At 42.8% G+C, this 25,887-nt stretch overlaps 1 protein-coding gene across 1 annotated transcript in view; it reads right to left on the bottom strand.

The window, feature by feature from the left end:
- rab12 (RAB12, member RAS oncogene family) overlaps positions 1–23,954 on the bottom strand; it is a 34,408-nt gene extending 10,454 nt beyond the window's left edge. Inside the window, exons 1-5 of the mRNA XM_078541025.1 lie at positions 23,580–23,954; positions 13,915–13,975; positions 11,660–11,798; positions 6,262–6,351; positions 1,085–1,189 (exon numbers count right to left, since the gene is read on the bottom strand). Coding sequence (XP_078397151.1) covers positions 1,085–1,189; positions 6,262–6,351; positions 11,660–11,798; positions 13,915–13,975; positions 23,580–23,850 — 666 coding nt within the window. The 5' untranslated portion in view covers positions 23,851–23,954. The remainder of the gene's footprint in view (positions 1–1,084; positions 1,190–6,261; positions 6,352–11,659; positions 11,799–13,914; positions 13,976–23,579) is intronic.
- Positions 23,955–25,887: the final 1,933 nt, after the last annotated feature.

Below are 25,887 nucleotides of genomic sequence, written 5' to 3'. Positions count from 1 at the left end.
AAGTGAGAGGAGAAAACTATAGAGGAGATGTGTGGGGCAAGTTTTTTACGCAGAGGGTAATGAGTGTCTGGAATTCGCTGCCAGAGGAGGTGGTGGAAGGAGGTACGATAGTGGTGTTTAAGAGGCAGCTTGACAAATACATGAATAGGATGGGAATAGAGGGATACCGACCCCGGAAGTGCAAAATGTTTTAGTTGACGGGCAATATGATCGGCGCAGTTTTGGAGGGCCGAAGGGCCTGTTACTGTGCTGTACTTTTCTTTGTTCTTTTGTTCTTTGTTCTTTGATACTATTGTAAGAGGGGTGACCAACTGCATTGTTCACATTCAGCCAAGAGGGTGCAAAAAAACGGCGTGCATTTGGTTTTGCTATTGTATGTAATGCATCGTTATGATAGCATAATTATCACGATAATAAAGATTATGTGCTTAATTATACCAAAATTTATCTTCATTATGTTAGTTTCTTGAGCATTTATGGCCAGTCCCCATACCCAGCTGTGGTCCTCTGGCCAAAAGGGCAATCCACCTCTGCTCTGGATCCATCTTTTGTTTCTTTACTTATCCCATTATCACCCTCTTTTGCCTTGTATTGTCATCCCTTTTGTCTTTCATTGGCCCTGCCTGCACCCCATCACCGATCTTCCCTTTTGTTCTTTTCTCTTCTTCCCCCATTTCCTGCCTCTACTTATTTAAAACCTGTTAATTTTCTAACTTTTTCCAATTCTGGTGAAAGACGGTCAACCTGAAATGTTAACTCAGTTTCTCTCTCCACTGATGTTGCCTGACCTGCTGAGAATTTACAGCATTCTCGGTTTTCATTCCACAGTATTTCGCTTTTGTATGAATGTTTTGAAGTTGCTTCCATGTATAGGAACACCATCCACGTGGTAAGACAGTACTTTAAAACCATATTGGAATCAATTCAAATTCATACACCACTTTTGGACTGATCTTTGCAATGCAGCATTCTGAGCATCTAGAGTAACATGAACTCAATTGCCTCAATCATATATAAAGATCACAGAAGTGTTACAGTAGACCCTGATGTTCTAAATCTTCATTCTTCAATTAAATGAACTTGCCTTATTTAAGATGTCATCCACAAGCTTCAAAAAAATTTCACTGACATTATAGTTGTCCTTTGCACTGGCTTCACAGAAACGCATCCCAGTTACTTGCAGGGCAAACTAAGGAAACAAAGCATTAAAGATATTTAACAAGGCACCTGTAGCCAGAATTTCATTTTTATTTTAAATTAAAAATGTCATTAAAAGTGTCAACAAGTCCATTTTAATTAGAAAAGGCACTACATAGGCAACTTGTTAAGGAATACATACAAATCTATTCTCACAAAAATCAAGACGAAAGAATGAGTCACAGACGAATCTCTCCTCAAGTTTATTATGCTTTACTGAGAACAGGTTAAGGCAACAAAGGCATTGAAAATAATTGAATCCTCTCTCCCATCTTGTTCTGCAAACATGCAGCCAGAGAAGGCAGTGGTGAGCTGCCTTCATGAGCCGCTGCTGTCTATGTGGAGTATGTACACTCAATGCTGTCTGATTGGAAGTTCCAGAATTTTACCCAGCAATAGTGAAGGAATGGCAATATAGTTCCAATCAGGATGATGTTTGACTCGAGAGGGATACTTAGAAGAGGTACTGTTCTCATAGAGCTGTTGCCCCTGTTCTATTTGGTCAAGGCCATGACTTGGAAGGTGCTTTTGCAGAAGCTTTGGTGAGTTGCTATAGTGGATCGTGTAGATAATGTGCACTATCTGCTGGGATAGAAGGAGTGAATGCTTAAGATGGTAGATGGAGTGCAGATCAAGAGGGCTTTGTCTTGGCGATAGTGAGCTTCATGAGTGTTGATGGAGCTGCAATCACCCAGGCAAGTGGAGAATATTCAATCAACACCTTGTAGTGGAATGACTGTGGAAGGTCAAGAGGTGAGCTACTTGCTGCAGAATACAGTCTCTGACCTACTCTTGTATCCACAGTATTTATGTGGCTGGTCCAGTTAAGTTTACGGTCAACAGTGGCCTCCAGAATGTTGATGGAGGAGGATTCAGCTATAGTAATATCATTGAATGTTAAAGGTAGGTGGCTAGATTCTCTCTTGTTGGAGGGATCAGATATAAGCTCTATATCCCTGCCACATCCAGTCATGAACGGTGGTGAACAATTAAACAACTAACCGGAGGAGGAATCGGATCCACAAATATCCCCATCCTCAAAGAAGGGGGAGCCCAGTAAATCAGTGCAAACAACAAGGTTGAAGCATTTGCAACAATCTTCAGCCAGAAGTGCTGAGAGGATTATCCATCTCAGCCTCCTCCTGAGGACCCCAGCATCACAGATGCCAATCTTCAGCCAATTCAATTTGCTAATCATGATACCAAGAAACGACTGAAGGCACTGGATATTGCAAAGACTAACGAACCCTGACAACATTTCAGCATTAGTACTGAAGACTTGTGTTCCAGAACTAGCTGTGCCCTTAGCCAAGCTGTTCAACTACAGCTACAACACTGGCATCTAACCAGCAACCATCTTCCTTTGTGCTAGGGATGACTAACCAGTGGAGAGTTTTCCCCCCGCGATTCCCCTCGACGCTAATCTTGCTAGGTTCCTTGATGCCACACTCAGTCAAATGCTGCCTTGATGTCAAGGGCAGTCACTCTTACTTCACCTCCAGTTCAGCTCTTTGTCCATGGTTGGACTAAGGCTGTAATGAGGTCAAAAGCTGAGAGGCTCTGGCAGAACCCAGAGAGTCAGTGAGCAGGTTATTGCTAAGTAAGTGCTGCTTGATAGCACTGTTGATAACCCTGTCCATCACTTTGCTGATGATCGAGAGAATGGGGCAGTAATTGGCCAGGTTGGATTTGTCCTGCTTTTTGTGGGTAGGACATACCTGGGCAATTTTTCACGGTGGTGTGGAATGGCACGGCTGGTTCTGGAGCACAAGTCTTCAGTACTGTTCAGATTTTTGCCATGGGCCCATAGCCTTTGCAATATCCATTGCCTTCAGTTGTTTGATATCACAGTGTGAATGGAACTGGCTGAAGACTAGCATCGGCGATGCTGGCAACCTCTGGAGGAGGACGAGATGGATCATCCACTTGGCACTTCTGGCTAAAATTGCTTCAGTCTTGTCTTTTCCTGTTGTACTGGGGTCCCCCATCATTGAGGGTGGGAAGGTTTGTGCAGCCTCCTCCTGCAGGGAGTTGTGTAATTGTCCACTGCCCTTCACGACTGGATGTGGCAGCTGCAGGGCTTAGATCTGATGCGTTGATTGTGGGATCGTTTAGATCTGATCCATTGGTTGTGGGATTGCTTAACTCTGTTTTCTGCATGCTGCTTTCATGGTTTGGCATGCAAGTAGCCCTGTGCTTTGGCTTCACCAGGTTGACACCTCATTTTTCGGTGTGCCTGGTGTTGCTCCTGGGATGCCTACCTTAACTCTTCATTGAACCAGGGTTGATACCCCAGCTTGTACAGTAGAGTGGGGGATATGTTGGGCCATGAGGTTACAGCTTGTAGTTGCATACAATTCTGCTACTGCTGATGGCCCACAGCACCTCAGCTACCCAGTCTTGAGTTACTTGGCCTGTTCAAAATCTATCCCATTTAGCAGTGTTAGTGCCACGCAACACAATGGACAGCATCCTCAATGTGAAGACAGGACTTTGTCTGCTGCCAATACAGTCATGGACAGATGCATCTGCGACAGGTAGATTGGTGAGGATGAGGTCAAGTGGCTTTTTTCTTCTTGTTGGTTCCCTCACCACCTGCCACAGACCCAGTCTAGCAGCTATGTCCTTTAGTACTCAGCCAGCTCAGTCAGTAGTTGCACTACCAAGTCACTCTTGTTGACGGACATTGAAGTCCCCCATCCAGAGTACATTCTGTGCCCTAGCAATCCTCTGTTCTTCCTCCAAATGGTGTTCGACATGCAAGAGTACTGATTCATCAGCTGAAGGGTAGGGGGCGGTGGTTGTGGTGGTGGCAGTAGGTCGTAACCTGCAAGAGGTTTGCTTGCCCATTTTGAACTGATGCCATCAGACTTCATGGTGTCCAGCGTCGATGTTGAGAACTCCCAGGGCAACTCCCTGCCAACTGTATAGCACTGTCTGCCACCTCTTGTGGGTCTGTCCTGTTGTTGGGACAGGATGTACCCAAGGATGGTGATGGTGGTGTCTGGGACATTGCAAGGTATGATTCTGTGGGCATGACTATGTCAGGCTGTTACCTTCCCAATTTTGTCACAAGCCCCCAGGTGTTAGTAAAGAGGACCTTGCAGGGTTGACAGGGCTGGTTTGCCTTTGTCATTTCCAGTGCCTTGGTCGATGCCGGGTGATCCGTCCAGTTTTCATTTCCTTTTGTAGACTATGTTGCAGTTGGATACAACTGAGTGGCTTGCTAGGCCATTTCAACAGGCATTTAAGAGTCAACAACATTGTTGTGGATTTGGAGTCACACATAGGCCAGACCAGGTAAAGATAGCAGATTTTCTTCCCTGAAGGGCATAGGTGAGCCAGATGGGTTTTTATGACAATTGATAATGATTTCATGGTCATTGTTACTAAGACAAGCTTTTTAATTCCAGATTTATAAATTGAATTTAAATTCCACTAGCTGCCATGGTGCGCTTCGAACCTGTGTCCCCGGAGCAGTAGCCTAGGTCTCTGGATTATTTGTCCGGTGACATTACCACTTCGTCCTCCCCACAACTTGTCATCCGAGGAGTTGTGAATGAAACTGAACATTGTGCAATCAGTGAAGATCCCCACTTCTGACTGTACGATGGAGGAAAAGACATCAATGAAACAGCTGAAGGTGGTTGGACCTAGGGTGTTAATCATATCTTAATTGAGAGTCAATTGTATTTAGTTGGTGGGCAATAATTGGGAACTCACCTATAAGCACAAACAGAAAGTTTGTTTGTTAGTTGGAGGCATACAACGTGCAATTCTCTTTCTGGAAATAAGTGTACAGGCATAAGTATATAAAAATTAGGCTCCATGATTCTATCCTTCACTGGCCAGCGATCCAAGTTCTAACATAGTTCACTGCCCTGAGGAACTCATGCTGCAATGTCCTGGGGCTGAGATGGTTGACTCCAACACCCACAAACATCATCTTTTGTGCTGGGCATAGCTCCAACTATGGAGAGTTTATCCTTGATTTTCATTTACTTCAATTTCGCTTCGTCAAATGCTGCCTTGATGTCAAGGGCACACACTCTCACCTTTGGAAGTCGGCTCTTTTTTCCATACTTGGATCAATACTGTAAAGTGGCCCAGAGTCGTTTGATCCAGACAGATCTCAAACTGAGCATCAGTGAGCAGGTTATTGGTGAATAAGTGCCATTGGATATAAACGTCAACACTTTCCATCACTTTGCCAATGATCAACAGTAGACTGATAGGGTGGCAATTGGCTGGATTGGAGTTGCCCTGCTTTTTGTACATAGGATATGCCTGGGAAGTTTTCCACATTATTGGGTAGATGTCAGTGTTACAGCTGTATTGGAACAGCTTGGCTAGAAGGGTACCTAGTTCTGGAGGACAAGTCTTCAGTAGTACTGTTGGGATATTGTAAGTGCTCATAGCCTTTGCAGTATCCAATGCCTTCAGCTGTTTCTTGATATCACATGGAGTAACTCGAATTGGCTGAAGACTAGCATCTATGATCCCGGGGACCTCAGTAGGAAACCACTTGGCACTTTTGGCTAAAGATGGTCAGAACAGCAGAATACAAGTCAGAAGTAATAATGATCAAATTCATAATGCATACCAGGAGTGACAGCACAGCACCGAGACATATAAAACAAGTAAAAGAATGAAAAAGGTTCATCCAGAATATTAAGATTAAAATCTGAGCATAGGAGAAGAGTACACAGAATCAAGATAAAGATAGATTTAGGACTGAGGTTTGGAAATTCTACTTCAGTGTGTGTGATCAATATACAGGACAGACATGCAGGGATTGTAACAGAATTGAAAATCCAAACATGTTTTTACAACTGAATGTCTCTGCAAGGAAAAAGGCCAAATAGCCTTCCTCATCTTAATTATCTTGTGATCTCTGTATGTACTTTTGCCAGAATATCTCATTTTCTATGACAATGGTAAACACTAGCATTAACTCCTTGGGGTTACAGTTTGAGCAAGATTTTAAACAAAGAACTTACCGACCAGAGTTACTCTGGGATGTCCTCCATCATAACTGAGTCATATTTTAGGATTGATTCTTACCTTTTCTCCCTGCTGTCGAGAGATATCTCGGTCAACTTCACAATCTAACTTATTTCCCACTAATAGTAGCTCTGCATCTTCTGAAGCATACTGTGTATCACAAAACAAGTAAATGAATATTTGTTTGGAGTAAAGTGTGGTGGAATATATACAAGGACTGTATAAACCTGGAACTTAAAAAAAGTTCAACAATCACCATGAAATCATTGCTGATTGTTGTAAAGTCCCATCTGGTTCACTAATGTCCTTTAGAGAAGGAAATCTGCCATCCTTATCTAGTCTGGCCGACATGTGACTCCAAACCCACAGCAATGTGGTTGACTCTTAAATGCCCTATGAACAAGGGCAATTAGGGATGGGCAATAAATGCTGTTCTAGCCAGCAACACCCATGTCCCACAAATGAGTAAAACAAAATTAATCAGAATGGGTAGAAAGACTTGGGCCATTTTGTTGCACAGCTTCAGTAACCTGCAAAATTAGCAACATTAGAATCTTACTGACACTAGGTGTGTGTAAAATGAGTACAAGTCAAACAAACAAGAGAATGAAAGTCACCAACTTCTAGTTGGCACATCTACTTGGGCACTCAAAAACCATCAGTGGCCATTCCCTAGTCAGCTAAAAATAACCTTGTTTTGTTCCTCCTAATTTAATTTCCTTAAAGTTATCCTAAAGAAAGCCATCCAGGACAAAGCAACCCACTTGATTGGCACTCCATCCACCACCTCCAACATCCACTCCCTCCACTGCCAACACACAGTGGCAGCAGTGTGTTCCATCTACAAGATGCACTGCAGCAACTCACCAAGGCTCCTTCGACAGCACCTTCCAAACCCACGACCTCTACCACTTTGTAGGACAAGGGCAGCAAATGTATGGGGACACCATCATCTGTAAATTCCCTCCAATCTACACATCATCCAGACATGGAACTATAGTCGCCGTTCCTTCAGTGTGGCTGGGTCAAATCCTGGAACTCCCTTACTAAACAGCACTGTGGGTGTACCTACACCACATGGACTACAGCAATTCAAGATGGCAGTGCTGGTGAGGGTAATGCATTTGATGTGGTCTACATGGGCTTTAGCAAAGCTTTTGATAAGGTCCCTCATGGCAGACTGGTCAAGAAAGTAAGAGCCCATGGGATCCAAGGCAAAGTGGCATGTTGGATCCAAAATTGGCTGAGAGGCAGAAAGCAGAGGGTGATGGTAGAGAGATGTTTCCGTGACTGGAAGTCTGTTTCCAGTGGGGTTCCGCAGGGCTCGGTGCTGGGGCCCTTGTTGTTTGTGGTGTACATAAACGATTTGGACTTAAATGTAGAGGGTATGGTCAAGAAATTTGCAGATGACACGAAAATTAGTAGGGTGGTAAATAGTGAGGAGTATAGTCTTATAAACTGCAGGAGGATATCAATGGATTGGTCAGGTGGGCAAAGCATTGGCAAATGGAATTCAACCCAGAAAAGTGTGAGGTAATGCACTTGGGGAGGGCTAACAAGGCAAGGGATTACACTACAAATGGTAGGACCTTGGAAAGTACTGAAGATCAGAGGGACCTTGGTGTGCATATCCACAGATCCCTGAAGGTAGCAGGGCAGGTAAATAAGGTGGTTAAGAAAGCATATGGGATACTTGCCTTTATTAGCTGAGGTAGGATTACAAGAGCAGGGAGATTATGCTGAAACTATATAAAACGCTGGTTAAGCCACAACTGGAGTACTGTGCGCAGTTCTGGTCACCACATTATAGGAAGGATGTGATTGCACTGGAGAGGGTGCAGAAGAGATTTACCAGGATGCTATCTGGGCTGGAGGGTCTGAGCTATGAGAAAAGATTGGATAGGCTGGAGTTGGTTTCCTTGGAGCAGCGAAGGTTGAGAGGGGACCTGAAAGAAGTGTATAAGATTATGAGGGGCATAGATAGGGTGGATAGGAAGGCATTTTTTCCATTGGTAGAAGGGTCAATAACCAGGGGCATAAATTTAAGGTAAGAGGTAGAAGGCTAAGAGGGCGTTGAGGAGAATTTTTTTCACCCAGAGGTTGGTGGGAGTCTGGAACTCACTGCCTGAAAAGGTGGTTGAGTTAGAGACTCTCATAACATTTAAGAAGTATTTAGATATTCACTTGTATTGCCATAGCCTCCAGGGCTGTAGGCCAAGTGCTGGAAAATGGGATTGGTGTAGTCAGATCTTTGTTGACCGGCACAGACACGATGGGTCAAACGGCCTCCTTCTGTGCTGTAAATGTCTATGAGTCTGAGCTCACCAACACCTCCTCGAAAGCAATTAGGGATGGGCAAGCAAAAAGTGCTGGCCGATCCAGCAACACCCACATCCCATGAAAAAACAATAAAATAAGGACTTATATTTATAGCGTACCTATTCTGAGGAAATCCCAAAACACCTTGCATCCTTTCATTATTTGTTTATTTTTTATTCATTCATGTGATTCACTGGCAAGCTGAGCATTTACTGCCCATCACTTGAGACAACTGAATGGCTTGCCAGGCTATTTCAGAGGGCAGTTAAGGGTCAACCACATTGCTGAGAGTCTAAAATCATATACAAGGTAAGGACAGCAGATTTCCTTCCCTAAAGGACACTGGTGAACCAAATGGGTTTCTGGGGCAATCTGGTAGTTTCCTTTTCTATTCCAGATTTATTTTTAACTAACTAAATTTACATTTCCCAGCTGCCACGGTGAGATTTGAACTCATGTCACTGGACCATTTGCCCAGGCCTCTGGATTACTAAAACAAAAACAGAATTACCTGGAAAAACTCAGCAGGTCTGGCAGCATCGGTGGAGAAAAGAGTTGACGTTTCGAGTCCAACATGACCCTTCAACAGAACTGAAGTATAGTTAGGAGAGGGGTGAAATATAAGCTGGTTTAAGGTGGGGGCCCCACCTTAGTGACTCGAAACGTCAACTCTTTTCTTCTCCACCGATGCTGCCAGACCTGCTGAGTTTTTCCAGGTAATTCTGTTTTTGTTTTGGATTTCCAGCATCCGCAGTAGCTTTTTGTTTTTACCTCTGGATTACTAGTCCAGTAACATTGTCTCTATGCTGCCATATTCAAGTTATTTAATTTCAACAACTGACAATGTAGGCAAAACCATAGGCAAAAACAAAATTTCTCTACAGCAAAACATAAATGACCAGTTATACTGTTTGGATGACTTTGATCAAGAGATCTTCCAATGTTCTAAAATGATTTATTTATGTATTTTTCCCCCACTTATTTTCATTATTATTATTTAAAAAATTTATTTCCATTTGTATTCATTGTTTTATCCCCAGCTTCTAGCCTTTTCGATCTATTTTCCCCAAAACCGTCTCCTTCCCCCCACCCCACCCCACGAGGGCCATCTGTCACTTTCCAGAGTCCTGCCATTATCACATTCTGCTTTCCACTCTTAATGTCACCATTAGCACCTCCTTTAGCCAGTACCACCACTATTAACAACACTTTGACCTTTTGTTTATGGCATCTTTCTCAATCTCTCCTTTGCCTCCACCTATCACTGGCCTTCTATCCACCTTCACGTGTTCCACCTCCCTTAAACAGTATACATTTCACCACATTTCTATTTCCCTTAACTCTGAAGAGTCATACGGACTCGAAACGTTAACTCTGTCTTTCTCTCCACAGATGCTATCAGACCTGCTGAGTTTTTCCAGCATTTTTTGCTTTTATTTCAGATTTCCAGCATCCGCAGTATTTTGCCTTTATCCATTCCTTCGCTACTGTCTCCATTCCTCTCCCTGGCACCAGTCCGAGATTAAACCAATCTGTTCACAATCTTGGTCTCACAGTTGGTCCCGAGACAAGCTTCCAATCTCATATTCATGCCTTCAATGAGAACACATATTTCACCTCTAACATCACCTGACTGCACCCATCTCAGCTCATCTGCTGCTGAAACCCTCATTCATGTCTATGTTACCTCTAGATTTAACTATTCCAGTGCAGTCCTTGCTGGTCCCCACATTCTACCTTCAGTAAACTGGAGGTCATCCAAAGCTCTGCTGCCTGTGTCATAACTTGCAGGAAGTCCTGTTCCCCTATGACCCCTGTGCTCTCTGACTGGAAGTGAATGACGGTCAATCAAAATTTGGGTTTTAAAATTCTCTTCCTTATTTTCAAATCCTTCCACGGTCTCGCCTCTCCCTATCTCTAATCTCCTCCAGCCCCACAACCCTTCGGGCTATCTGTGGTCCCCTAATTTTGGCTTCTTGTACATCCCCAATTTTAATTGTTCCACCTTTGGTGGCCTCGCCTTCAGCTGCCCAGGCCCCAAGCTTAAAATACCCCCCCAATAGCTCTTCATCTCATCTTTCCTCCTTTAAGATACTATTTAAAGCCCCTATCTCTGACCAAGTATTGGTCATCTGATTTAATATCTCATGTGGCTCAGTGGTGTATTGTTTGATAATGTTCCTGTGAAGTGCTTGGGATGTTTCATTAAAGGTACTATATAAATATTTGTTGTAGCAGCAATTCTATCATATAAAACTGCCAATTACTCCTGAACTAACAGCAATTTCACTTGGCTCAAGCGCACAATGATGGTTATTATGGTAAATAAAGATATCATTTTTCCAATACAAAGTTGCACCATGAAGGTTGAGTGAACAATTACTCTGCAGATGAAAACAGAGAAGGGATGCCCGGCATTGTGCAGAGGCTACAATTTCAGTTCTGCAAGCGATACAATACCATTCTAACAACATTCTGACGTTACTTAAAAAACAATTATTTAGAGTTGTTACATTTGAACTTGAATCATTTGCTGCTCTTTCTCTCATTATGCTGATAAATGTGACCAGCAAGTCTTTTTTGAAGACTGTTGGGAGGGGAAGACAGGGGGAAAATGAAAATTTCTACATACACAAGCCTTAAGTCAAAAGTTACACACAAGCCATCCTCCTTGGCCACTCATCAGCAGTGCCCTTAATTTAGAAATCCTCTATGGTTATGATGGTGAGGGCTATTATTGTGCCAGTCATTGTGTTATAAAAAGAGATATTACATCAGGCTGCAATTGTTACCTATACCACTAGGCAAATGCAAACTGTGGTTCCATCATAAAACATGGGTAAAAATGCAATTAACCAATAGATTTTGCTGGTAAAGTGGAAATTTTCACCAGTCCAGACTTAAAAGGCACTCCTGCCCAGCTATTTTTTTCTTTAAATACCAACTAAAATCAAAGGAAAATATATTGCCTGACTCAAACAGTATAGATCTTGAAATTTTATAATTTATTTGGAAAATTCCCATCTACTGACTTAGTACTACAAACTATAGAAATTTTAAGAGCCTTAAAACACTTTTCATTCGTTTAAACCATTTGGACTAACACTACAAAGAATGTGCAAAACTACATCTTCATTACCTTGTCAATCATTTTCATCCATTTTGGTACATCTTCAAAAGTTTCTTTTTTAGTAATGTCATACACTAAGATAATTCCCTTGGCACTCCTGTAGTACGCTGAAGTAATGCTGTTGAACCTCTCCTGTCCTGCTGTGTCCCTGAAGAAAAAAGTGATTTAAAAAAAAAAAATCAAGAATATTTACAGTTGGGTATATCAAAGAAGTACATCCATTCTTGTACATTATCCAGTTGGTTCATTTCTCCCTGCCACCATCCTAATCAAAACATTGAGTTCTGCAGTCTATTGCAGAGTCCAGAACTCTGCAATAGAGATTCTCGTAATCCTTTTAGTATTAAAATCCATAAAATGTCTGGTTTATTAAAGTATTTTGGTCAGAACAGTATTCATCCAGATATTCAGCAGCTGATAAATATCAGTTTGTTAAAGGCTAAGTGAATATATAAAACATTGCCGTAGATTATTAGGAGCACAAGGTTTCTTTGGATGAATCATTACAGCATTGATGGCCAATACCATTTAACTTTAAAAATTGTTAGAAAAAGGGCTTCAATGTTGTTCATGAATTTAATTTTGTTTAGCTTGACAGGTAAAGAATCCAAAGAGTTTTATTAAGTTCAATAACTTTATTTTGACCTGGATGGTGCAGAAGGATAAACACAAGTGGTCAGTATTATCAAATACACAACACAGCTTGAATAAAGTAGTACATTTTACCTCCATAAGCTCCCGTAGATACAGTGCTATTATTTGCCAGCCTCTTGCAGCCAGATCTTAAGAGTCACACAGATGAGGGATGAGAACACACAGACAGTTAGAAATTAGACTACTGTTAACTGAAGACTATGGATGAATAAGGAATCTCAAGAGTGACGCAGCAATCCGAAGCCAAGGTCCTGCTGGGAAGTTGGGGGGTGGGTGGCAGGGTTGGGGGGTGAGGGGTGTTAGTAATCTTTTTATAACCGTTCAAAAGAGTGCATGACAACAAAGACAACTGACAACAAACCATGTGTCACACAGACTTTATCTGCCAGAATATTTGCATTACTCATTCTCACTGATGGGGCAGTATGGCAGCCAGATGTCATTTAGGAAGACTGGAATCCTACGCACCATATATTAGTGCATACAGCAGCAGTGGCCCTGCAAGTTTATTAGATGCTTTGTGTTAAATAAGACCAAGGAACACTCAACATTGGCACAGGTGGTTTATACTCTTCAAAGACAGACAAGGCAGTTCTTGTTTTCTGTTGTTTGCAAATTCTTAACTTTTGAATATTGTTTACCCCTGACAAACAGAAGTATTTCTTTGCCCACAATAATTCGATTATTCGATAATTTGAGTTATGTGACTTTTAATTAGGACTGCTACGGCTCAAAAAAAGGAATAAAGACATTACCTGAATTAGCAGGAAGAATTGATTCTAACGGAACACAGGTTATTTTAAATTTTAAGGTGCTCTCTCATGTTTTCATGCTATTGGTTTCTGCTTTTACTGTCCAGGTAGACATACCATATCTTTCACAAACAGAAAGCACAGTTTCTGCTACTAAAGGCAAGTCAAGATAATCTTTTCTCTTTCTTCCACAACATTGGGACACAAAATAGGAAATGTTACACGAGTGACCTGGGGACCAGAACAAGGGGCAGGCTAGTGGTCTGGCTTCACAATGGCTGATTCGAGATGCAGCTAAGGGGGCTTGAAAACAAGGCACCCAGTCTAAAGATGAGAGCGTTGTGGCAGAGGGACAACATGAAATGACTGCTGAGGGCGCATGCTAAAGGAATGTTAAGAATGTAAACAGAACATAACACTCTGTCCAGGACACTGTTGATATTCCCTTGCCTCAGATCTTTTAAGGTGACGTAAACATAACCAATGTGAAGCACACTGCATAAGGAAGAGATGGAAATAAAACCTCAGTTTGAAAATCTAGGTTAATCCTCAAACTATTTACTATAGCTATGGAAGCAATTTACAACAGATAAAATAAGTAAAAATCCATCTTCAGTCAGTGTTTTTTTAAAAAAAAATTAAAGTTGGTGTACAATATGCTGATATCCCAATTGGTCTCAAAATGTTTAGGGCTGTATCAGATAGTATATTGCCACAAAACATTACTGCACAAGCTCTCATCAAGAGTAGAAAACCAGCCAATGCCAAGAATGAGCTTGTAAGAGAAATTTCATCAGTGAGGAGTAATGGAAGAGGAATGTGAACAAGTCAATGGCTGGAGACATGTAGGTCACTTACCAGATTTGTAATCTAATTTTCTTTCCTCTTAGTTCTACTGTTTTGATTTTAAAATCAACACCTACAGACAAAATATAGTAAAAGGAAAAGGAGGAATAAGAAGCAAAAGCAAATACAAGATTGAATTCAAAAGCAAAAAGGCAAACAAATTACCATTTCCAACAGGATACAAAACACGCTGTGAAAGAAAATAACTGTATGGGAAGGATGGAAAAGGTTAGGCTGCCCAACACATTAGGAGAGATACTATAACTTTCTGCACATACACTGTCCAGGCGGATGAAATGCATGCACTCTAATTTAGAGCATGATGTTACATAATAAATATTTTAGTAACTTTTATCAGCACTATCAGTTATGACACCTTAAATGTATAAGTGAAATACTAGTGCCGTAAATTAAAATACAGGATATATTACAAAAGTCACTTGTTAGGGCTGAAACCAGGGAACTCCATCACCTTTTGACTGGAATAAACTTCTTACATGGCACTGCATGACCCGCTGCTGACTATCGGGTGATTTACCAAAGGTCTCGGCATTCACTTTAAATTTTAACGTATAGAATATGTTGCACAGAATCTAAATTTTATTTCCACGGTAAAAACCCATATTGTAAAAACGCATCTGGTTCACTAATGTCCTTGAGGGAAGGAAATCTACCATCCTCACCTGGCCTGGCCTACATGTGACTTCATACCCACAGCAACGTGGTTGACTCTTAACTGCTCTCTGAAATGGCCTAGTAAACCATCCAGCTCAAGGGAAATTTGGGATGGGCAGCAAATGCTGGACTTGCCAATGATGCTCACATCCCATGAAAGAATAAAGAAAATAAAAGATACCAAATGCAATAACACCTGCGTGTCCATTTTAGAGAAAATAGTTGGTATGTAGTAGATGCTTAGCTGTTAATGTGTTTTAGAACTTCGGATGCAATTGAAAAATGGTGCATGCTCTGTGGAAATTAATTACAGCATCCCTCAGAGGTAAAAGAACACTGGAGAGCTTCACAACCGCCAGAACTCCAGAACAGAATGACATGTAGCTGTTAGGCTACTCAGAATTAAGCTTAGCTAGAAACAAAATGGACTATGTATCAAAGTGTTATGGCTTAAATGTAGTAATCATTTTGGGAAAAAAAGTGCTAACTTTATATTACCACAAGATATTTAACTATACCTAGAACCTTTACTTGGGTCAACGGGACAAAATAGGGAAGGAAAATACCTAAATAATGGCCCAACACTATTTAAAGTATGGGTGCATCAGCAATGCAAGCAAGTTGTTGAAAGTAATACTTTACAAATTAAAGCACTTCTATGTACTAGCAATGCTCAACAAATCATCATAGGGAAGAAAGTGGCATAGTGGTAATGTCACTGGATGAGTAATCCACAGGCTCAGGTTAATGCTCTGGAGACATGGGTTCAAATCCCACCATGACAACTGGCAGAATTTGAATTCAATTAATAAATCTGGAATATAAAGCTGGTCTCAGTAATGGTGATCATGAGGAGAAATTTTAGGTCGATCGGCCGGGAAATGGACTGCCGACTGTGATTTCACGGCAGCGTGTGCTGAGAAGCTCAGTGCTGTCGGGGTAGAGACAGAAGGAGGGTGAGCGCTGACGTCAGTGTGGGCGCGGGCAAGCACTGACAGAAAGCTCCCTGAAGGCAGTGAGCTGCCTTAGGGAGCTCAAGACCCGAAAAGCATTAAATAAAGTTTTTAAAATCAGGAAAAAAATGTTTAAGCATCACAATCAGTCGCCTGAAAAAATGCATGATAAAAGTGCTGCCCATAGATTTTTATTTCATAATAGAAACCTCACCCCGCCCTTGGAAGAGGTTTCATGAAAAATGTAACAACCATCTGGCCGATTCGCCCGTCTGCCAACTATGAGGTTGGACGGACCACGAAAAATCAGAGTCATTTGCTCTGTTAATGGGCTGAACTGCCCTGTTAATTGTCAGCAGGCACGATATGTCGCCGTCCGAAATATCGCATGAGCGCAGGATGATGCCGGGATGCTCGCCCAACACCATCTCGCGCGCCCGCTCAATCAGTGTAAAATTCTGCCCCATGAAACCATCATCAATTGTTATAAAAACCCATCCGGTTCACTAATGTCTGTTAGGGAAGGAAATCTGCTGTCCTTACCTGGTCTGGCCTACATGTGATTCCAGACCCACAGCAATGTGGTTCACTCTTAACTGTCCACTGAAATGGCCTACCAAACCACTCAATTCAAGAGCAATTAGGAAGGGCAACAAATGCTGGCCTTGCCATCCCATGAAAGAATAAAAAAGAACATCAAATTCAACCAAATGGCTAGGGCACCTGGAACCCTAGAGAAACTGAGATTTATGAGAAAACCCAGAAGTGATCAGAACCAAACCAAGACACAGGATGATGGTTGTGGTTATTAGAAGCCAATCATCAGAATATTTCTGCAGGAATTCCTGAGGATAGTATCATCAGCACTAAACCAACATCAACATCAACAAAACAAAAACAGAATCCGCAGTAGTGTTTTGTTTTTATCAACATCAACATCCTGAGCTTCAATAATACCAGCAATATCAAGAGCAGGGCAGAGGCTGGGTTCTCTCACAAGTGGCTCACTGCCTGACCTTGCTATACTTTGCCAACGAGGCTCAAATCAATAATCTGATAAATAGGTACAGCTGTAATATCATCCAAAATAAAACAGACTGTTCGATCAACTCCTCTGGCATTGAACCTAATACCCCACCCACACTGGTGCTGGTGCACAAAGTACGTACACAACCAATCTCCAGGATGCACTGTGGCAACTCGCCAAGATTACTTCAACAGTATATCGAATCTCCAATACCTTGAATGCTAAAATGGACAAGAGGGTCAACATCATGGGAACACCATGACCCACAAGCTCTTTTCTAAGTTATATACTGTCATAATGAAAATATAGCGTCATTCCTTTGTTGTTAGAGTCAAAACTCTGAAATTCCCCAGCAAACACCGCTGTGGGAGCATCATAAGGATTGTGGGCAGCTCAGATGGTCCATCACCACCTTCTGAGAGAAAATAGGGTTGAGCAATAAATACAGCTTGGTTAGCATTACCCAATTTCCAAAAATATTTTTAAAGTACCTCATCTAAGAAAGCAAATCACTGAGAACCAAAGGCATTAGTAAAATACTTAAGTGTCTGATAAGCAGAGCTGATTACAGTCTTATATGGCATAGCCGATTGGCAGTGAGGTCAAAATTTCTAGCAGTGAAATAAATCTACCCAGGTGATAACACCAACTTGTACACTACCCTGTGGCAGTAATCACCATCAGTTTGGAGAATGGACAGTGAAAAGCGTCTTCTCTTTCTCCCCCAACTACCTCTCCTCCTAAAAAGGTGGTTTGAAAGTTAAAGCTCCTTTAAATCCCACCAATACTCAGCCAATTTCAGGATGTCAGATTTGCTCCTTTCATTAGTACAAGTGCTACTGCACACACAGACATCTATTTCCCCAACATTATTTTTGGTTGTCAGTCACATTTTCTTTCATTAATTTTATCTCATCAATAGCATTGCTGTACTCACTTTTATATAGTCTGCTTTACTTCAGCCTCAGCTGATCGGTTTTTGGTCCAATGAGGCTGGCACTCAAGCAGAGACCCACCACTGCTACTCCCATTTCAGTGTTATTCATCTGCAGGTATGTAGGCTCAACTGTGGGTTATGAAATCTCCAAAAAGGTGGATCTCCAATGTTAAGTGCCTGAAGACCTCCTTGGAGAATGCCACCAATGGGAAGAAACATCTGACATTGACTGCACACTCAGCAAAAAATGCTTCTTTCTATCCCATTAACACATTCTCACTTATTTTTCCCCTCCCCCATCCTCATCCTGTTGTTAAAGCCTGCTAGCTTCAAGGGATGCAGGGAGTAGCAAAAATCAATGATTGAGTTTGGAGGGCACAGGTGCAGTGAAAGGAATGGAATTAGACTTGCTAAAATTTGTCAATGTTTCTTGCACAGCACGACCTAGAGAATGATTTTATACGCGCGGTATTTTACATATAGCGTTGCTTACCAAGTTAGTATAACCCAATTCCTGTTCTCTTGGTCTTTAGATAGGAGAACAAATGCACCATCAGATCAAGGCTGTGAACTATGGAGCAAATTTTATTAAAGACAACAGAGAGTGGGTTTTGGGAACATTGAAAATATTCTTTGAAAAGTATTAAAACAAGTAGACAAATAAAACAAGATGGTGACTGACAAGTGAATCTGACCCACTAATGCTACAAAACAAAGGGACCTTGAGCTGATAAAGCACTTCAAATCATTGGAATTGCAGCCCATTCTTAAAACAAAAAGGTTTGCAAGCAAAGAGAAAAATGGAGCACTATAAATGCTTACAGCTCAATATAAACTAAAAATTATAAAGTTCTGTTCCAATTATCACTGAGAAAGTGGTTACTTTTTAAAAAGTCAAGTGTATCCAAAAGAAAAATTCCAAATATTCCAGAAAAATGGGAATTGTTGCAGACTCAATCTTAATCAGCTGGCGGAGGGGGTCAGGAGGGGAGCGTCATGCCTAGCAGGAAACAGTTTACCAGGTCAAAAAGGCAACACTTACATCAGAAGAGGGATTTCAGTAAATGCGGCCAGGCAGTGAAACACTATGGATAGAGTTAAGGAACGCCAAAGTGAGGAAGTAAAGCTTTAGTTGCACAGATCCTTGCTCAAACCCCATCTTTTGGGCACTGAACCTCAGGAAAGGTATGTTGGCCTTGGAAAATTCACCAGATTATACGTGGGCTTAAAGGCTTACTTTATGGGAACAACTGTCATAAACCTGGCTTGTATTCTCTTGAGTTTAGAAGATTTAATGGAGGTGCTTAAAATGATAACAGGATTAGACAAGCTAAATTACTTCCGTTGTTGAGGAAATTCAGAAGAAGGAAGCACAGTCTTAAATAAATGAAATTTTCAAGACAAAGATCGACAGTTTGCACATTAAGGTACAATTAGTCTGTATACTTAATTCCATTGCGTGGAAAGGGTTTACTGAAGCACTGAAGTTTGTGCTGAAATATGAAGCAATGAATTTGCAATTACAGTGGAATCTTGTTACAGTTAAGAATTTGGGGCAACAAAAACCAAACATAACCAAATTCATATTCATTCATTTGGGACAGACGGTGGGGTAGTGGTAATGTTACTGGACTTGTAATCCAGAGACCCAACCAAATGCTCTGGGGACATGGGGTCAAATCCCACCATGACAGTTGGCAGCATTTAAATTCAATTAATAAATCTGGAATATAAAGCTAGTCTCAAGAATGGCAACCGTGAAACTATCATTGATTATTGTAAAAATCCGTCTGGCTCACTAATGTCCTTTATGGTAGGAAATCTGCCATCCTTACCTGGCCTGGCCTACATGTGATTCCAGATCCACAGTAATGTGGTTGACTCTTAATTGCCCTCAGTTCAAGGGCAATCGGGATGGACAACAAATGCTGGCCTTGATAGTGATGCTGAAATCCCATGAAAAGGATAAAGAGTAAATCAGAATATTTGGAGTTTTTCTTTTGGATACACTTGGCTTTTTAAAAAGTACACCTCAACCCCCTCCCATGGCACCTTCCCACGCAACCGCAGAAGGTGCAACACCTGCCCCTTTACTTCCCCCTCTCCTCACCGTCCAAGGGCCCAAACAATCCTTTCAAGTGAAGCAGCATTTCACATGCACTTCCCTCAATTTAGTCTACTGCATTCGCTGCTCCCAATGCGGTTTCCTCTACATTGGAGACACCAAACGCAGACTGGGTGACCGCTTTGCGGAACACCTTCGGTCTGTCCGCAAGCATGACCCAGACCTCCCTGTCGCTTGCCATTTCAACACTCCACCCTGCTCTCATGCCCACATGTCCGTCCTTGGCCTGCTGCATTGTTCCAGTGAAGCTCAACGCAAACTAGAGGAAGAGCACCTCATCTTCCGACTAGGCATTTTACAGCCTTCCAGACTGAATATTGAGTTCAACAATTTTAGATCATGTACTCTCTCCTCCATCCCCACCCCCTTTCTGATCCCCCCCTTTTCCAATAATTTATATAGATTTTTCTTTTCCCACCTATTTCCATTATTTTTAAATGTATTTCCATCCATTGTTTTATCTCTACCTTTTAGACTATTTCGATCCCTTCCCCCCACCCCACTCCCACTAGGGCTATCTGTACCTTGCTTGTCCTGCTTTCTCCCCTTAATGTCACTTATTAGCACATTCCTTAGATAATATCACCACCTTCAACACCTCTTTGTCCTTTTGTCTATGACATCTTATGGTTATCTCCACCTATCACTGGCCCTCTATCCAGCTCTACCTGTCCCACCCCCCTTAAACCAGCTTATATTTCACCTCTTTTCTATTTTTCCTTAGTTCTGTTGAAGAGTCATACAGACTTGAAACGTTAACTGTGTTCCTCTCCGCAGATGCTGTCAGACCTGCTGAGTTTTTTCAGGTATTTTTATTTTTGTACTAATATCTCCTTTGGCTGTGCCTCAGTTTTTGTCTGATTACAGTCCTGTGAAGCACCTTGGGCCATCGTAGATGTTGCCATACTTTCAGTGTCAACCTCTTCCATCAGTATTTTTGTGTTCACATAATAGAAATGCCTAGGTGAAGAAGTCACCTGATTATACACAGTCTGACAATCAGGTTGCCGCCAATCTGAACACTTGAGTTTCCACAATTACTCAAGAGTTCAACAACTTCACGTTGTAACAACTGTTCCCATTTCGTCAGACAGCAGGTGTTAGTCATGGTTCTGCTGTACCATTTACAGTTTATCTAGACTCATCTTTTGTTTCTTTATTTGTCCCATCACTATTCCCTCTTGGTCACACCACCAACCCTTTTGTCACTTAATCACTCTTGTCTTCCACCCTAAGATATCTACCCATTTGTTCTCTGCACCCACCCTGCCCGCTACCACAATATCTGCTAGATGTGATGAAAGGTCATCGACCTGAAACATTGACTCTGTTTCTCTCTCTAAAGATGCTGTCTGACCTGCTGAGTATTTCACATATTTTTATTTCACAATCCTTATGGAGGGAAATATGTATCCCTCCACAATATCCATCCACAGCCAGGCAAATCAAATATCTAATGTCCAAATGTATTAGCCAAGCTTTTAAAAATACATCTTTCACAATAAGATGATTATATTTAACCATTGAATTCTCCCATGTTTCTAATGTTTACAATGCTTCAAAGGCTTCAGCCTCTCCCAAAATTCTGGACTTGAAGCTCATATTATTGTGAAGTGTCATGACAGCGTGGATAGAATTTAAATTGTGTAGTCTGAGCAGATCCAGTGTACCTCATTTTTTAGGATACATCAGTGACGTTCAATCTTTTATTCTGAATAGCAGATGTGCTTCTTCACTCTTTAGATTTTAATTACACATTGAGATATTGTAGGTGGCAGCTGCAAAACATTCTAATATAACCATCTTATATTAAACATGAGGCTGCTTTCATTAGGCCTTTGTTGACTCAGAATTAATCTACTCTGTTGGAGAGTCCATTTTTGAGCAATCTCAAACATGTGACCTTGTAAATTTGCACTAGCAATCTCACTGGCTACTGATGAGATGGTCAAATAATTTTCCTACATTTGATTCACTGGGCTTCAGACTAATGTCAGTAAGGAGGGGCGGGTGGGAGGTTAGGGATTCGACAGGTTTCAATTTCTACATAACTGCTGAACTCCAGCTCTGTGCAAAGCCCTGACAAAGACTTTGCTTCAATAAAGTCCCTGTGCTGCTAATCAGATATAGCAGCAGTGGTCAGTGGAGTGCCACTGTTGCTATTTCAAAAGATAGAGTTTGAAGTTGGTATCTGGCCTTACTCCATGTCTTGAGCAGTAGCTTAGCTGAGTTTCCTGAGTTTCAGCCAGCCCTGGAATTCAGATGATCTGAGAAGCTGAAGTTCAGATGGCTCTGGATGGTGACTGACAAGGCAAACCTGAATCTGACCCACTATTACTACAAAACAAAGGGACCCTGAGCTGATAAACCACTTCAATCGCACAGATGGACCTATCAATCGTTGGAATTGCAGCCTTAACTTAAGCTACTTGTGTGGAATAAACAGCTGCCACATCGTAACTCGTGACACTCAGAGAGGGGCGCAATAAATTGCACTGTGTAAGTCAGTCCATGTTGCTTCCATGTACCCAATCCAGCTTCAGATCCCATTCTATGAGTTCTTTACAGGGGATACAACTGTTGTCAATAAGAAGCATCTTTAGTCCACAATGAGTCTGACACCCTAACTACATTTAGGTAAATTAATTTTTAACAGATCTGATAACCGTCTAACAACTTCAAGCTTGTAAAACTAAAACTTCACTTAACCATTAATTCATCATTCTCTCTCTCACTCCTTCCCTTCAGCTATATATGTCCCCTATTCTTGAGGTTCTAGAAGAGTAAAATAAATCTACATTAACTGTAGATGTCTAAACTGTTGAGAGACAAGTATTGTTTCCAAATCTAATTCACTATCCTCATTCTAGTCTCATTGGTTTGATTACTCCAACTGAACTTTTCACCAATGTTAACGTTTTGGGTCAATGATCAGAAGGGTCATCCATCTAAAACACTAACTCATTTCTCTTCACAGATGCTAACAGACCAGCTGAGTATTTCCAGCATTTTCTGTTTTTTGGCTCAGATTTCCAGCACTTGCAGTATTTTGCTTTTGAATTTTTCACCAAGTAGTCAAAGGTAATCAATTCCCAGTCAGCTCTGTGGTTATCCTTTAATCCTTTATTGTAGAGAATTGGGGAATATAGAAGCAACAGAACTTCCATATCTCAGAATAGGTCATTGACTCAAAGGCATTTATCAAAATAAATCCAAGAGTTCATGAATTAAATGCAACAAAATCAGGGCACTAACCCCCATTCCAGATTACTGGAATGCAAACACGTTTATAAAACTTCACAATAATGTGGATAGATGCTTATTACATGTGGGTGTTAGGAAATAGAGTCACCAACAGTTATCAGTCATCTCACATTTTTAACAAAGTAAAACACCCCAAGGCACTTGACAGGAGCTTTACCAAATAAAATTTGACACCAAGTTACATAAGGAGGTATCTGAATCAAAAAGAGGTAGGATTTAAGGAGTGTCTTAAAGGAGGGAAAGTAGAGAGGTTTAGCCAGGAAATCCAGAGTTTAGGGCATCAGCAAGTGCCATCAATGGCAGAGTGATTAAAATCAACTTGGAGAGAAGTAAGGCAAAGATGCCACGACCACCCACAAAACCTCTAGCATTGGCACTTCAGAGAAAAAAAGAATTCAAGCCAAAAGGAAAAAAAGTGTTGGTTCCCCCTCTCCCGTGTCCCCCCTCTCCACTGCTGCTGGGAGCTAAAAAATGCTCTTTGCAGACACAGGCAGGGTGAAATGCGGGGTTGTGGTGCTGACTCAATGTAACAAGGGTAAACAAGAACACCCACCTTCCAGGGTAAGGGGGCAGGAGGCAGCCCTGGGCACTGGGTGGCAGGGGGGGGGGGGTATTGGGGGTGGGGGCCTAGACACTGGGTGCCCCAGGGAGCCGCCTCCTTCTCTCTCTCTCCCCCCAAACCAAAACCACACCTACCCACGGTGGATTTGCAGGCCTCGCTGAAGGTGTCGTCCGTGAAGCGCTCCATCAGGCTGGTCTTTCCCACTCCGCGGCTGCCGATGATGATGACCTGCAGCTTGTAGTCGGCCGGCCGGGGCGGCTGCCTCCTGCGGCGGGAGCTAGCGGGGCTCGGCTTCGGCGAGGCCCCGCCGGCCGACAAACTGTTGGCCGAAAGCGACCGGGAGTTGGAGCTCAGGCCGCCTCCGCCTCCGGGCCCTCGCCTCTTGGGTCCGGCTGTCCGATCCATCGGCCTCGCTGATCCCCCCCCCGCTGTGTCACCGCCTCTTCCCTTCCGCCAACAACAATCCAGCGCCCGGAGGACCCGACCTGACTCCTCCAGTATCCCACATGGCACCGCGAGGGCCGTCTGACGCTCCGGCCCACGGCTCATTAATATTAATGAGATGCAACACTGCCACAAACCGTCAGGGGGCGCTGAAACAGGCACTTGGCAGGGGGAGGGGGGGCAGCAGCATCCAGGCGCTGATTGCACGCGATTTTCACCCAATTGTTATATGTGGGTTCGCTATTTTTAAGTAAGTGCCTCTAAGGTAGTTAAACATCCCAAGCTGGAGAGTTATAAAGTGAAATTTGGCGCGACATACCTCAATATCAGGCATGAGGGCCAAAAACATGGTCAAAGAGGTAGGTTTTAAGGAGCATCTTAAAGGAGGAAAGGAGGTGTCAGTTGTGGCTCAGTTCATAGCACCCTCGCCTTTGAATCAGAAGGTTGTGGGTTCATGTCCCACTCCCGGAAACCAAGAACTGTGATTGTACTCGAAAGAGTTACATGCGATCTGTTGATAACTGGAAAGAGGTGAAGTGTAGAGAGGAAATTCTAGAGCTTAGGGCCTTGAGAACTGAAGGTACTGGTGCCAATGGTGGAGCAATAAAAACCAGGGATGCTCAGGAGGTCAGAATTGGAGCAGTACAGATATAGAAACATACAATTTGGAGTAGGCCATTTGGCCCCTCTAGCCTGCTCTGCCATTTCATGGCTGATCTGATTGTGGCCTCAACTCTACTTTCGTGCCTACCTTCCATATTCCTTGACTCCCTTATCAGTGAAAAATCCATCTAACTCAACCTTAAAAGAATTCCACAGACAAATGACCCTCCGAGGGAAACATTTTCTCCACACCCGCATCTTAAGTGAGAAACCCCTTACTTTTAAACTGTCCCCTAGTTCTTGTCTCTCCCACAAAGAGAAACATCCTCTCGGCACCCACCCTTAGACCCCTTAGTATAGGTTTCAATAAGATCACCTCTCATTTTTCTGAACTCTAATGGATACTGGCCTAACCTGCCCAACAACGTCTCAGAAGATTGTGAGGCTATTGAGCTGGGAGGGGCCGAGGCCATGGAGGGATTTGAAAACAGGGCTGAGAATTTTAAAATCAAGGTGTTGCCACACTGGGAGCCAGTGTTGGTCAGTGAGCGCAGGAGTGATTGGACGAATGGGACTTGGTGCAAGTTAGCACATGGGCAGCAGAGTTCAGAATGACCTGGAGTTTATTAAAGGTGTGGAGACAGCAGGCTGGCACATTGTGCACTTTTCAGGATGGTTCAGGGACGGATGGGACTGGCCCCCATCTCTTCAGCATCTGTGACCAGTGCTGCATAGAACCCTTTGCCGAGTCCATCAGGAAGGATCCGGGCATAAGAGGAGTGACGATCCCAGGCAGTGGAGGCACTCAGGTAAAAGCCTCCCTGTACATGGACGACGTCGCCGTCTTCTGCTCGGATCCGCTGTCGGTGCGCAGACTGATGCACGTCTGCGACCAGTTCGAACTGGCCTCGGGAGCCAAGGTAAATCGTGGGAAGAGCGAGGCCATGTTATTTGGGAACTGGGCTGACCGATCCTTTGTCCCCTTCATTGTCAGGGCTGACGGCCTGAAGGTGCTGGGGATATGGTTCGGAGGGACCGGGGCATGCGTTAGAAACTGGAAGGAGCGAGTGGCTATGGTGAAAAGGAAACTGGGCATGTGGGAGCGACGCTCCCTCTCCATTGCGGGTAAGAACCTGGTCATCAGGTGTGAGGTACTCTCGCTGTTGCTGTACGTGGCGCAGGTCTGGCCCATTCCACACTCCTGCGCGATGGCGATCACTCGAGCCATCTTCCGCTTTATCTGGAGGTCGAAAATGGATCGTGTCTGCAGGGACGCGATGTACAAGCCTCTAGATAAAGGGGGAAAAAACGTGCCCAACATCGCCCTCATACTGATGGCCACCTTTGTGTGTGGCTGCATCAAGCGGTGCGTAGACCCTCAGTACGCAAACACCA

This window comes from Cetorhinus maximus, chromosome 4 (genome assembly GCF_964194155.1).
Source record: "Cetorhinus maximus chromosome 4, sCetMax3.hap1.1, whole genome shotgun sequence".
Lineage (NCBI taxonomy): Eukaryota > Metazoa > Chordata > Chondrichthyes > Lamniformes > Cetorhinidae > Cetorhinus > Cetorhinus maximus.
The sequence above is the reverse complement of the archived record's forward strand: the minus strand, read 5'-3'. Positions and strand labels throughout refer to the sequence as shown.